The sequence below is a fragment of the Manacus candei genome, unplaced genomic scaffold (genome assembly GCF_025592945.1).
Source record: "Manacus candei isolate 608988 ecotype Guabito, Panama unplaced genomic scaffold, ASM2559294v1 h1tg000010l, whole genome shotgun sequence".
NCBI classification, from domain to species: Eukaryota; Metazoa; Chordata; class Aves; order Passeriformes; family Pipridae; genus Manacus; species Manacus candei.
In genome coordinates, this window is record NW_026138058.1 from 2,383,927 (window position 1) to 2,398,827 (window position 14,901).

The 14,901-nt window shown below is 35.7% G+C and overlaps 1 protein-coding gene and 1 long non-coding RNA gene across 3 annotated transcripts in view; one reads left to right on the plus strand and one right to left on the minus strand.

Annotated features, from left to right (window-relative positions):
- Positions 1-14,901, plus strand: part of LOC127466531 (uncharacterized) — a 550,827-nt gene that overhangs the window by 348,769 nt on the left and 187,157 nt on the right. The gene's annotated exons all lie outside the window — the stretch shown is intronic.
- Positions 2,964-14,901, minus strand: part of LOC127466500 (contactin-associated protein-like 4) — a 203,774-nt gene continuing 191,836 nt past the window's right edge. Inside the window, exons 22-24 of one of the 2 annotated variants that reach the window (XM_051777321.1) lie at positions 12,505-12,723; positions 12,067-12,138; positions 2,964-9,261 (exon numbers count right to left, since the gene is read on the minus strand). In XM_051777321.1, the coding sequence (XP_051633281.1) occupies positions 9,068-9,261; positions 12,067-12,138; positions 12,505-12,723 (485 nt within the window). In that variant the 3' untranslated portion in view covers positions 2,964-9,067. The remainder of the gene's footprint in view (positions 9,262-12,066; positions 12,139-12,504; positions 12,724-14,901) is intronic. The other variant, XM_051777322.1, reaches the window with a different exon arrangement.

A 14,901-nucleotide genomic window follows, 5' to 3' on the forward strand; every position in this document is an offset into this window, starting at 1 on the left:
GCTCAGCTGAGCTACGTGGTTCCCAATTTTTTTTTTCGTTGTTTCTAGAAATTACCTGGTATTTTTCTCCACTACCAGGAGGAGGAACCATTAGCTCCTGTTCTTCCTTTGCACATTCCTCTCCAGCTCTGTGGACAGAGAGGGTCACTGCCAGCACAGGGCACGCTGCAGCCTACCTGCTGGCAGCCTGACAGGTTGTGTGCCCCCTTTCCAGGGCCTGAGCAAAAGTTGCCAGCCTTGACTTCCTTATTCTTTTTATTGAGCATGAAATAAGAAAAAGTTTCCAGGAGAGACATATTCATATGTCTCTACTGTAGGTGGCCTTGCAGCATAATGCAATGTAGAAATAATATAGAATAATAATAATAATGTAGAAACAGCAGTATGCTTGAAGTTCCTCCCAGCTTCAAGCTGGCCCTGGAACTGCAGAGAAGAGCTACATGACTGATTATATTTGGTCAGCTAGAATGGGTCACACTGGGCTTGGGAAATCCATGGACCAAAGGCAGGTAATAGGAGTTTTTCCCATGAATTCATCCCAGGGGCACTGAACTGCCTGCAGTTTGGAGGGATGCAGTTCAGCAAGAGGGAAACAGGACAGATGTGTTGGGTGACAGCACAAGAGCTATTGTGAGCTAACCCATGTTACAACAGACACTTCGTGGAGAACCAGTTTCTACTGCAGCAACCTTATATATAATTACAATTATAGATTCTCCACTAGTTATATGGACTATGAGCACAACACTGGTGTAAAAGAATAAGGAAATCCCTAGGTGAATTAAGAAAGGCAAGTGTGAAACAATAAGATGTTTGCTGCGAGCATGCTTAGTTTTTAAGGGTATTACAGTATACTACAGAACCCTAAGGTGAATTTGGTAATGGAGAAATGACTATTAATGACTAGTAAGTGCAACAGTGGGCAGGCGGGTACTGCACAAGGGCAGCATTACAGCCATAATATGCACTATTTGACTAATTTAAAAAGCATTTCATTTCTCAAATATAGCACTTAAGCATTCTAGAGTACTGAATAACAAGCATTTACTAATGCTTTCCTAATTAGATTCTAACCAAATAGGTTTACTTGTAATCATAAAATAAGACTGTGGAGGCAACTCTAGACGCTCAAAGCTCTTCCTGTTTCAGGGGACTGTTAATTATTGCTATTATTTTGCAGAGAGGAGGTACATAACTAGACATTTCATGCTGTGCTTAATTTACAGATTGAAGTACTTTATTGAGGCAAACAGACAGCTAGATATCAGCCTGAAACAAAAATTAGCTTGTTCTTACAAAAGAAATAATTTAAAGCTGATATAGCTCGATGACATGATCCCAAATAAGTATTTCATGTGAATTGAGAAATAGCTGTAACAAGAGTATCATAAAAGAAAAATCTTAGGACTTTATTAAGAACAGTTTTATCAACAAATTCCTGTCTTATATCCCTCTCTTTTTCTATTAATGTTGCCCTTCTTTCCCACTATGTGTTTTTGGAATAAATCATAAATCTCTCACAGTACGTTCTGTAAAAATAAATGAACTTTCTAAATGTGTCCTGTAAAGGAACATATGACACATTTTAAAAATCCTCAATCAATCATCATGGCTAGGCTTCGCAAAGGAAGATTTTAAAAATCCTATTCTATATTTAACTGCTACTTTCCAGTTGGCTTTATCTGTAAAACACCTGAAACACAGCATTTTTATGCTTATGACATGAATTATTGAAAAACAACTTTGAATCAGATGTACATATTTTGAATTTGAACATCAAAGCAGCAAAATCATAGCAACACACCACCAATAATTCAAATATGAGTTGCTGATTTACAGATGATGACACTAAACAATCCAGTTGAATGTCAATTTTATGGGGAGAGTTTGCTCTGCAAGAATAAAGCCCTTTATGCTTTGTAGTAAAAACACAGTAACAGCTAAAGGGTTTTCTGTTCCTACCAGTAAATATCAAATGGTTTTGCAGGTACAATTTTTCAGCTTCCATGGTGAGGGGATCATGACTGAGTGGTTACTGTTTTTGAGATGGTGTTTCTGGTGTCACTGAATAAGGAGTGTTTCCTACAGAGTATTTACTAATATAAATAGTGTTTACTAATAACTTTTAATTAAAAAATAGAAAGGTTATATCTTGGGGCTGCTGCTACTGAAACATTCTGAATTCCTACTAAGTCTATAGTTTTTAAAATTAAATATTAACATCCTATAGGGCCCTTTTAAAATAATTTGTTCACAAACAGGATATGGTTAACCTAAAACTGTCAACCCATTTTCAATTTACTGCAGGGGTGTTTGGGTGGGGTGGGTCACAAAAAAAAACCGAAAACAAAAATAAAACAAATGAAAACCAAACAGAAAAAAACCCCAAACACCACATCAGTGTATGTTTACTATCATGTTTGCTGCTTCATACAGAATACACAATATCATTTTATCTAGATAAAGAGTGCTTCATATGTGCTATAGATTGAAAGATACTAGAAAACACTACATTTTTTTATCCCGTCATCTAGAAAATAAAATATGGTATGCCTAGCAACTACTCATGGTTAGAAGAGTTCCTGTGTGGTAATTAAAAATAGCAGCAAATAAGATTAATGAAGCAGATGCTGCTCCATTAAAACATCTACAGGAGGTATTCCCTTTGAGCTAATGAATTAGCAGGAAACATTTTGTAAGAATGTAGATGTGGTGCTATAATTCATGTTTTGTGTTTATCTATATGACACCTATTTTGTTTACTTCAACTATCCTCCATCCAGTTAAATGAAAATGTTCTGGGCTCTAATTTTCTGATATAAGAAGGCATGCAATCAAATCTATACTACACCAAATAGTCCAAGGTCTGTTTTTCTCCTCTTTATTCGTGAGTCACACTATGCATAAAAGAACAGGAAAATGCTATTATTTCTGTCTGAAAGAAAAAGATCTATCTCCTGAAATAAATGTATTAAAATAAATACAGATAATTAATATGACTTACCATAATACTTTTTTGCTACATAAAAGATAGAGTTTCATTTCTATTATCATGCTGTCTATTTATATAAAGGCTTCCATCTTCAAAGGTCTTCACAAACATCAATAAAGCAAGTTAGTCAAAACTTCAGTATATTCTTCTTATTGTATAAATGAAGTGTAAAGGTTAATGGCTTTTTTTCAAGGCCATATATCTGAGGGTGGGATAGATATTCTTGGATTTCTCAGAGCTCAATCCACACAGCGTGGAGAAGTGTGCTGAAATTCTGTTAATTGCTCAAATAATTTATAGGCAGGTGTTCATCACAGAATTTATATTATGTACTGAGGTATGCATTTGCAGACTTTACTCTTTTAATTCAGATTTTATGACAGCTGCTTTCGGATGAATGATCACTGGTCTTATAAATTGCTTGCAAGGCACCTTTACGTTTCAAAACAGAAAGTCATCAGTTCATCAGGCTCCAAAAATATTGTATTGTATTTGGATAAACAAGTTCTTGCACACATCAGAATAAGTCAGAAAACCAAAACACTGTGTTGTGTTAAGAAGTATAATATACAAAGGTTACCAAGTCCTAGCTGGTATCACTGAGTTTGCAGAATAATATATGCATTTTTTATATTAACTCAATGACAATTTTTCCTCAATTTTCTTGGACTTCAGAAGGATTTTGAGTATCTGTTTTTCTTCTACAGATTTAGGAATCTTTTGTTGATGCCCACTGACTCACCTAATCCAAATGCATGAGTCATGGTGCTACCTAAAAACCAGGTGACTGACTTCAATTGATTTAGTAAAGGACATATTAGCTGGTTAAAGGACCACTAATTAATTAGGGTTTTTTCAGAACATTTATGAGACAGTAGCTTAAATACACTGTTCAGTGTAGTGATTTTCATGTGTGTGTGTGTGACATGTATTTTGCTATCAGTCAAATGGTTTCTCAAGCCCTAGATGTAACTATTGGAAAAATAATTAGAAAAAAAAACCAAAAAACAAACTCAAAAGCAAAAAACCACACTGTCTCTGTGTGAGAGATCCTATAACCTTTTGTCTTCTATCAGACAGAGCCTGGTCATCTACCTCTTACAATACGGGAAGAAACTTAAAAATCTAATTTTTTTTTTCTCCCCGTTGAAAAAACACTTAAAATGTTAATTATTTCTTGAAATGGATTGAATATTTCCCAACATTATGGAGGATGGTTCTGAACTTTGGACTGTTTTTCAGTATTATGGATAATACAAAGAGAATGGTGAAGTTTAAAGAATCTTAGCACTGACTTCATAGCTCACTTAAATGAACATGTGTGTGCACATGCATTTGCTCACATCCTGAGGGAGACTTTTACTGTGGATTTACCAGGCTGTTTAATGAGTGCCATTTATACAAAATCTTACAAACATAAAAATTTCATCCTGCATTAACGATTCACCTGAACCAGAGTGGGGTTTTAGTTCAGTGTTCGAAGGAAAGGCGTCCATCTCTCCGTGGTGACACCGTGATGTGATGTTTGACTCCTTTCCTAACAATGGGAATATCAAAGATTAACAGGTTTGGCAAATGTATCCAAAGAACAGTGCTAGTTCTTGGCAAAAATTAATTTTCAGGCAGTCCTTCTAGAATAAGGATGAGTATGATTTCTTAGCAAACCTTTGTGGTTTTGTTTCTCTTTTTTTGTGTTAGCAGCTTCAGCAATTTCTGTACTCAAACCCATCATGCCTTTCTTTCCTTACCACCACCACTACCAAAAGGCTTCAGTAAATTTAAAGGGAACTTCCTTTCTTTTCCATACTCTTTTAAGCATGGTCTTGTGTGTACTCAAAAAAAAAAAAGAGAAATTACTTCTGTACGTTTATACATGTACCTTTTCATTCAGCTCTAGTATCTGCAGGATTTTTCATTTTTGTTCCTTCTTGATAATGTGCAATCTCATTAAATGATCAGAAACACCAAGGAATCATCATACTTTTGGCTGCAGAATTAGGCTCTCAGTTTGATAAAATTATGCCACACTTCTGCATGCTCACTCCAGAGAATGTGCACTGCACCCAAAGACTGGGGCATGTATTTTAGAGTTAAGTTTTCTGACTTAGCAAATACTTTTCTTACAAAGAACATCCTTTTCCTATAACATCAAATGGTTTATACAGCTCTATCTCTGCCTTGAGTGTAAACAACTACAACTACTTCTGAAAAAAATTTCAAAAGGGTATTTTCCCATCAATCCTTTGCTGACCTGCAACTGTTTAATTTTATGATTTTAAATGCCATGCTGGTGCTGCAGGCTTCCTGGCATCTAAACCTATATCTGCATACTCTAATCTTTACAGCTGATTCCTCTCAGGAATTCTGTCTGTTTTGTCTTTTACATGCTTTTTCCCTTGTATGTCACTGCCATGAATAATGATGTCATAAATTTATTTTGACTCCGACTACAGTTCATGTTAAGTTGAACACTTGGTTTATAACATATTCTTCATTTACACAGCAGTAGAGGTACTGGAAAATGTTTTCCCAAAACCTAACTAAATCATATTTATGTGCTAAATGTTGAGTACATAAATAATTATAAGGCCTTTGTAGTGAGCGCCCGCACAGAGTTTTAAAAATGTACTTGCACACATGCTGCCATTTATTTTCTAATATACTTGAGAAAAAATATATTTGCCATGGAAAATGTGTCAATGCATAGCAAATTTGTCACATTAGTGCTCAGAAATATCTATAAATAACCACACTCACCAAAACATTATGTGCACTTCTACATATTTTTACTGTTAAAAAAAAAAAATCAGTATATTGTCGTCAGTTTTAAACCTTTAATACAAATTCTTTTTAAAAATATTTTCCTCACTTTATTTTAAAAAGACTTTATTAACAGTGAGGTGAAAAGTCACACATTGGAATAGAGAATCCAAAAAGGGACAGCACAATGTTTTATGACGTTTTAGGGCACTTCGGTGCCACCGTTTTTTTTTTATCCCCATAGAAATGCAGCAAGTAAATGAAAAAATGCTGCTTCATCGACTTCGAACATGTATATTTTAGATTAAGGTGACAACTACATGATCACTGTTCCTACAGGTGAAAATGGGCATTTGCATCTTCAGAGAGACATAATTTTTGTATGCTACAAATCTACAGATAGATGTGCATTTAACAAAATCCATTTATCTTTTTCTTCTTAGCATCCTTCGTACAATAAAATGCTTTAAAAGAAGTCTTTGAATGAAATAATGTGCCACTTATAGAATCATTTATACTGCCCTCTCCCTTTTTTTAACTAGTCTGTGAAATAGAGATTTTACTCAGCTTTTCCCTTCCTGTTACTTTTAAAAATTCTGAGCAATAGAGAAAGAAAATATCCATTTGGAAGAAAACAAAGTAATGGAAGAGACCTTTCTCTCCATGAAGACATACAATAAAACTTTACAAGGCAATAAAAGTAAAACCAAGTGATTGAAAACTTAGGTTTACATTCCTCCATCTTGTCCTGTTGTGGGTAACATTTAGGCTTTATTATGTTAGTATGAGCAATTCTTATATGAGAGTTAAGATAAAAGACAGTCTATCATTAAATCAAAATATCTGCTTTGGTGTACTGTGACCAACATTGTCTTAAAAGTTTTTGTCCCTCATGGTTCCTCCATCCCACGGTGATAAAAATGGAGTTCACTGGGACTTATCACTGCTGATGGACTTGTTGATAAGTGATATAAAAAGTTGAATACTGACACACTTATAACAGGAAGGGAAAACCTCTTGACATGAGGGTTTGGTTGCAGAGAAGTCCATGGAAGAACTCCTCCTGAATTTAATGCAATTTAGGTCAGACCCTTGAAAAGCAGGAGTCATAACTTTCAAATAAAAGTAAAGAGGTGAGAGGGTTGAAAGTAGTAAACTTAACAATTCAAAATCTTCTTCTCATGGTTCATGGGAGGCTTTCACCTCTTCCACTCCCCATCCACAAACAGGGTATTTTCAGCCTTATCACTTATGGGGAATAGTCCAATATTATTCCCTCCTCATGTTCCACCCTTTCTAAAGGTGACCTATTGTCAGGGACCAAACTGTATCAGTGAATACATTAAATATATGCACAACATGGATACAGTTCTGGGTCCTCAACCTGATTAATCCATCAGAGATGCACACAGAATTGCAAAAATGAGAAGAAAGCACTACATGTTAATTTGAACAATTTATGATTGAAGAGCATCCAGGCACCTAAAAAAAAAAAACAAACCAAAAAGGAAATAAATTGTTCCTAAGAATTGTTCCCCCTGTATAGGAAGAAGCAGAAAGGAAAGGTAGAAATCTGAATATAGAAAGTAAAGACTGACAGAATAAAATAGGCTTTAAACAAAAAGATCTGCAGGATATTTATATTTACAATTACCATTTATGTAAAGAAACCTACATATTAAAGGTTTTGGCATACCATATCTGGTTTCTATATCTTTATAATATTCTTGGACATCTATGATAAACATTTTCTAAACTTCACAACCTAGGGTCTAGTTTTGATTCTTCTCACTAAATGACCAGTGAGAAGACTGTTCTTATTGCTTCCAATGGAAGCAGATAAAAAAATCAATTGTGAAAGATGCTTAAATTTTAAACTCAAGTCTACAAGGTCACAGAATTCCTGTTGGTTTCCTCAGATCCAAGCCCTAGGCACCTGACTGGAGAAAACCAAAACATGTTTTGTGTGTGGGTCAGTTACCTACATATTGGTATCTAATGCCATTTATGATGCCTCCTACCCAACTCCTGTATGTGTCTTTTCAAAAGACATGACTTCTGCAGAATCTGTGACATTTGTGTCCAGCCACATGGGTATTTCAGATATCCTATGGTGTCTAAAGTGACCTTACAATCTTCTGTTTAGACAACTTAAACGTAGCCTTCATATTTAACAATTTGTTTGTACAACATCATGGACAGCTTTCATTTCCTCTGTCAGGACAGCAAGCACCTGTTTAATTTTGAGTTTGTATAATCAGACCTTATCTCACAAAGGTATAGTAGGTACTGTTAAGAGTGAAGCACAAAAGTATTCATGTAGCAGACACTGTATAATTTCTGTAATTTAGAACCACTTATTCTTGAGGTCTGGATCAGGTCACAGATACAACATTTCAAGAGAATACATCCCAGACAGTGCACAGAGCATTACTTCCTGACAGAAGCAATATTATTAATTTCCAGGGGCAATAACCTTGATCCTCTTTTTTGTGTTTTTACTCATGATAATTTAACTATTTTTAGTCGATTACTTGATCTTTCCAAGAAAAAAATTTGCTTCCCCCCCTGCCCCAGTTTTATTTAAAATGCCCAGAATGTGCATGAGTCTCTTGGTGCCATCACTTGACCATAATGGAAAACCTGTTGCCAAAAAGATTTTAAGACATTTCAACACATTTTATACCCTTCAGTTCTGCTAAGCTTGGCAAAAAGAAGGGATAATGATGATATCAGTCAAACCCCAGGGGAAATAAATACAGTTTGTTTTGGACACCAAATACCATGGCTCACAAGCAGATGCTGACACCATCTAACAGCAGTTCAAAAGGCATTTTTGTTTGAGGAACAAGAGGGATCACCACAACGCAGCACAGCAGAATTTCTTTAGTAACACAAAGTATTAGAATCCACCTTTTACCTCGAACAAAACCTCTGAATCAAATTTTAAAGAAAAAGGATAGGAATAACCTCATGACAATTTTCCCATTCAAAAATCATATTAAGTGTGTACATTAAACTTCAGTTGTAGAAGGTCACATCAGAACAGTTGGAAACTACCACCGATGAAGTTGGTTACAATATCTAAGTCACTGTTACATAAAATGCATTTACGGTATAATAGCTAAGGAATGCATGTCATTTAAAGAGGCCCCCTACAGCAATCACTGAGACTGAACATATGGAGTACAGCAAGTCTCAAATCCATTGCATTTAGTGTAGTGTGCAAGAGCTTTTTCTGCCCAGTGAGAACCCCTGGCTTAGCAAGAAAGTCAGACAGTCACATTATTATATTCGATTAAACCACTAATGACATCAGAAGAAATATTCCTTTTGATTTTCATTGGCTGTGTTTTGCATGCTGAGCTCACTTTTCAATGCAGATTCAGCACTGTCTTCATTTTCAGATCCTTTTGCCTCCTTTTTTGAGTACGTGCCTTTTTTTTTATAAATGCGTATGGCTATGGCTGTGATGCAAAGTAGGATGAATATCACAACTGCTATCACACCTAGAAGGAGAAAAGAGAAAAAAAAAAGTCATGATAAAGGACAGGCAAATAATAAATAACATGTGGGCCAGAGAGCTGGACAAAGAAGGAATGACTACATCACATAATGGAAGGGCTTGCAGGGTAATAAGAAGCCATAACTGGTTTCAAATCAGAGCCAGCACTGTAGTCTAAGCTTCATGGTGATTATTTTGAAATATTGCACACCATTAATAATAAAAATAGAAAGTCCACAGAAAACTGTAATTTTTGAAACTTTCAAGTGGAAGACCAGTAGGGGCCTTAGGGTGCTGTGGATGAGAGGGTTTCTTTTCCTCCTTCACAGTTAGGTGCTGGATCTCTGCCAGGCTCCCCACTCAAGGCACTGCAGATCAGGAACAGTAAGGAGAGATACTTCCCACTGAGATAAGCATGACCTTACAGATTTCCAGCCCATCTCCCCTCTTCCATGCTGTCATGATGGGCTCATACCCTTAGGTTCACGAGTCAGAGGGTGGGCAGGAGAGGAATTTGAGGGGAAATGAAACATAAGGGAGACAGATCATGTTTGCCAAAGAGGTAGAAAGCAAGACTAGGCTGTTGGGAGAGAAAAAGCATTAAGCAGCCTGGAAAGTGGCTGCAATGCAGTGGAGCAGCTGTACTAGATGAATATGCTGCAAAACTTGGCCACTACTGCAAGAAAAATAAAAATACAAAGTCTCTTAGCACTGTAAACAGAAACAGACCATCCAAAATTCAGCACATGTCATTTTGCTTGTTCTTTAATGGGAGCATCCATCCATCACTGTAGGAATGTAAAATTTTTTGTATGGTATCTGCTTCTCTGAAATGGACTTTACAGTATGAGTTAATCTTGCTCTTTTTTAGATTATATAGAACAGTCCTTTAATTTCACAATCACAGTAGATGCTCTCTGTAAGAGCTTTTCTATAGACTTGCTTTGTGTGAAGTAGCTGAACTGGTACCATTCTCAGTTACACTCATTTAAGGGTACTTTAGGCTTTTACTGAATGTTGTAGAGCTTGCTTTGTTTTGACTTTAAACAAACATGGTTAAGCAGTAGAAAAATTGTGAATGTATATTCCCAAATGTGTTTAACAAAATGGTAAGGTTGCTATTATCTTAAAAATATTGTAACTACTGTAAATTGAAGGCAAAAAATTACTTTGTTGTTAGTACATTTAAAGATCCCCACCAATACTAAGTCATCTAGTACGCAGTGACTTTTATAGAGAGATATTTATGTAAAATAATACTAATCTTTTCAGTAAAGCAAGTTTTGACAAAATTAGACATATAAAGAGCTCAGAAACAATATTATTAAATTCTGATCTCACTGAATTCTGTGGTAAAAGTCTCAGTTTGTGTATATAAAATTATATGGACATAAGTATCACTTTACAAGTAAGGAAGTTTCTAGGCTTTATTATCTCTTATTTTAGTATCTTTGGTATGACTGTGTTAAAGGTCACTGATCATGCAGTATGCTTTGGGCATGCCCTAACCATAGCAGGTATTATTATTTAAATGACAGACACACAGGTCTGTCTTAACTTCATCTTCCACAGAGATAAACACTTTTAACCTCATTGAGAAGCCTTGACAGTCTTATTCAGCTAAATCCACTATTTCATTTGTCTGCTAAGGCTTTAAAAACTCTTAGGAAGTAAACCTTTTCAGAATTTAAAAGATGGAGGGGATGACCTTTTCATCCCACTGCCCTCTTTGTGTCAGGATAACTAATGCAAATTGAAACAGTGAATTACCCTGTGAAAACATCATCTTAATGATAAAAACCAGGTTGGTTTGTTTTTTTTTTCCTCACCTCTTTCCAACAGAAGAAATACTACCAGAAATTCTCACAGGGGATGATTGTCACAGGAGACAATACTATTCCTTGAAAGAAAAATACTGAAATCACGTAGACATTTACTTCCTGAATAGTGGTGACAGGAGTTTAAATTCTCCAGAGGTTTCTCAATCCCAAACTGTCCCTTTGTCCCTATAGTCACTTTAGGAGTAACTGAACTCTACATGGTTCTGTCTTTATTCCTCTGTTTAAAAAAAAAAAATGTTTTGGAAAAAGTTCGTGGGTGATCATTTGTAATTCTCTTTGAGTTGATCGAAGTGGCCAAAAGAAACAGGAAGAAAATGGAGGAGAAATGATACTCCAAATCAACAGTTATTTTTTTTATTAGTATTATTATTTTAACATGCATTTTGTTTTTAAGCTGTAAATCAGTGGAAGTGATAATCTGTCCACGAGTACATTGCTTTCCAAATGGGAAACCAGGATGAAACTTCCTCAGACTGTCAAAGGATTGATTCAAACAGTGTTAAACCTCATTTTCTGAAGAAAAACTCTTTATTGTTCAGACCTATTAAAGAAGATTTTGAACTTGACCGTGTAACAAAAGGTAATTTTTTGGCAAAGTCAAGAAGAAAAGATAGCTCTGTCCTAAATATATGCAATTTGTCATGACAAATCCAAGCACATTTTTAAGTGCATAATACAGACACCAGTATTATGCAGATTGGAAAACTGTTCTTACTGTCTTATTTTTCAGCAGACTGTTCCAATATATGGAAACAGTGATGGCATGAATTTATGTAATAAGAAAATATGAGAGCTATCAATTGCCTTTTACAACAGTGCTTGACTTTTGTGTGTCCACCAGTTGCTATAAAATGAAGGCTTTCTACTGGTTTCTTTATGAGCATAAAGCTAAACTGACTTCAGCATTGAAAGACTCATAGTTAGAAAAAAAATCAAGGTTCCTGCAGAGTTTTTATAGTCCCTATTACCTCCAATAATTGCAGAGTCAGTTCTGATTGCATTAGCTAAGGGCTTTCCTTCATCTATTGGTCCAGAGTGATCTGCAGCAGAAGAAAAAAAAAAGAAAGAAAATGACAGACAGATAGAGAAGGGTCCTCAAGAAATTCTCACATGGTTACAAGCTCATTTACAATATGCTACAGAGGCAGTAGTGTGGGTCAGTAAGCATGCAAAGAACAGTGATGTAGGTGACACTTTGCAGAGATAAAAAGAGAAATGTAAACACTCAGATGAATAGATAAGGGCTAGAGAAAAGGAAGCAAGTACATATGAAAGAGAATTATTTTCAAGCTACTCCTGAGAAATTAACCCACATGGAAAAATAACAAGTCAGTTGTGATTCAGGTCATGAGTGTTCTTATTTAGATTTTGCTTCAGAGATCAGAGGAAGTGATAACCACAGCTACCTGCAAATGAATGGGTTGTTTCACTTGATGTTGAGTCAGCTCCAGCTAAAGTCCCACAGTTGGATTCAGTGAAATGTCCCTTTACAATGACAGGGGCTGAGCTGCTGTGGTGCAGTGCAGCCTTCAAAGGAGCAATGTGATTGAACTGCACCGAAGAGAGACATCCAATAAACCCCTGAGAGTTTGCCTTCATCGTCTCCTCGTCTACGTCGCCGCTCTCTGTTAACCAAAAGGAACAGAACACAATTAATCACAGCACGAATGTACAAAATAAAGCGACAGAAGAATAAATTAATAATTAACCTGTGTTCCTCTGAGCATATCTGAGTTGCAGCAACACATGTAGATTCACTGAATCCCTTTCTTGCCTGTCTTTATGAAAAGACAGTGAGATACATTCAACCCCGCTTTTTTTTTTTTAACAGATGATAGTTGCTAATTTGCTAAGGGATATATTTTTAAATTACAAGGCAAGTTCCAAAGCAAAAGGTTTCCAATGTAACTAAAATATTTAAATTAAAATGCAGCGCTTTTTCATTCTGCAAAACTGTAAGGATACAGCATGCATCCTTTAAAAATACATTTTATTAGATTCCTTCTCATAAGGAACATATTCCTTCCACAGATTCATGTATCTACTCCATGCCATCATGATAAAGTCTATCAAAACAAAAACTCTTTGAAGATCTCAGATTCTGGAAACTAATCAAGATATTTTCTGTGAAATTTTAAAAAATGAATAGGTTCCAATTCACTATACATTTTAAAATATGATATCATTATTTTTCCCAAAAAGGGAGAGGAAAAAAACCTATAACTCCTCACCTTATCTCTAGAGTTGCCTTTCTGAATGCATGTACACAGCATGTCAGAACTCTATTTATTCACCAGGCAATGCTCACTAATGTATTACTTTTGATGTGGAAAACAAGCCATTTATTCACTCTGGTAGTTCTAATTTAAACAAAGAATCTGGAAGCACTGGGTATTCAAAGTGGACTCACAAGGGAAGTCAATTTTCAAGGTTTTGAAAATAAAATGGGAATTTCATCCCATTCATTTCCACCTCCAGCCTACCCTAGAACCCACAAATGAAGTTGTGATCTTTACAATGGCTCCCATAACAATTTTAAGTACCAACATACAGTGCAATCCTCAGTAAAATGCAGGTTAATGTTGAAAAAGTGGTTAATGTGCTTTTGTAGAACTTTGCAAAATAACACAGCAGCATTTTCCTCATCTGCTCTCTGCTTATTGCAACGATGATATATCATTACATAGATGGATGTTAGCCAAAAGTCTGCTCACCTACACCGATGGTGCACATAAAAAGTTGGCTGTTTAACTGCCTCTTTTCTCTTTACATCTGTTTGTGGTGATTGCCTCTATGCACTGAGGGATCTGCTAGGGATGGATGTTTTAAGAAAAAGATTAACATTGAGGTGGCAAACAAACATCCTCCCAAACCCCTTGCAATAAAAATATATGTCTCTAACTATAAGTAGGATTGAAAACTTCAGGATTAGAGTGGTTTGTATTATTTTTTAGTTTCCTACATGAATAATTTATTAAATATTGTATGCGTATAACATGAAAGGAAATTAGATATTTTAAATCCTTTCGGTTCACTTGATTCCTTAATTAGAAAATACTGCTGTGATAAAGTAAAACTTTTTATTAGATCAAGCAATCTTGATGATAAAAGGGAAGACAACCATTCTCCACTTTAGTGCTAAAGTGAAAAAATTGACTGAAAATGACACACATAAAACACAAGTTGTTTATTGGAGACTGTGTATTATAGTAAACTGTAGTTATGCATCCTTAAGTATCTTTATAGCATTTTGTTTGTTCTTCCCAATCCAGTATCATCAGCAAACTTAGTACTCCTTTAAGCCCTGCATCCAATCATTTATGAAGCTGTTGAAGAGCACTGGGCCTAATGTGTGGAACCCCACTAGTGACCAGTCGATTTTATCCGAAGAATCCTGTGACAGACATTGTCAAAAACTTCACTGAAATCCAAGGAGATTACATCAACTGGCTTCCCTTGATCAACTGGGTGGGTTATCTTGTCATTAAAGGAAATTAAGCCCGACAAGCAGGACTTTTGCCTCATGAAGCCATGCTGGCTGTGACTGATGACTGCTTTGTCCTTCAGGTGTTTTTCAATACCTTCTAGAATAATCTTCTCCATAATTTTATCAGGCACTGAAGTGAGACTGACAGGTCTGTAGTTTCCAGGGTCAATCTTCTTGCCCCTCTTGACAATCAGGATAACATTAGACATGCTCCTGTCAGCTGGGACCTTTCCAGATTCCCAAAGTCATTCAAAAGTCATTGAGAAAAAAAAAATTAAATACCTGATTCATTTTTATCATCAATATCTGGGATTAG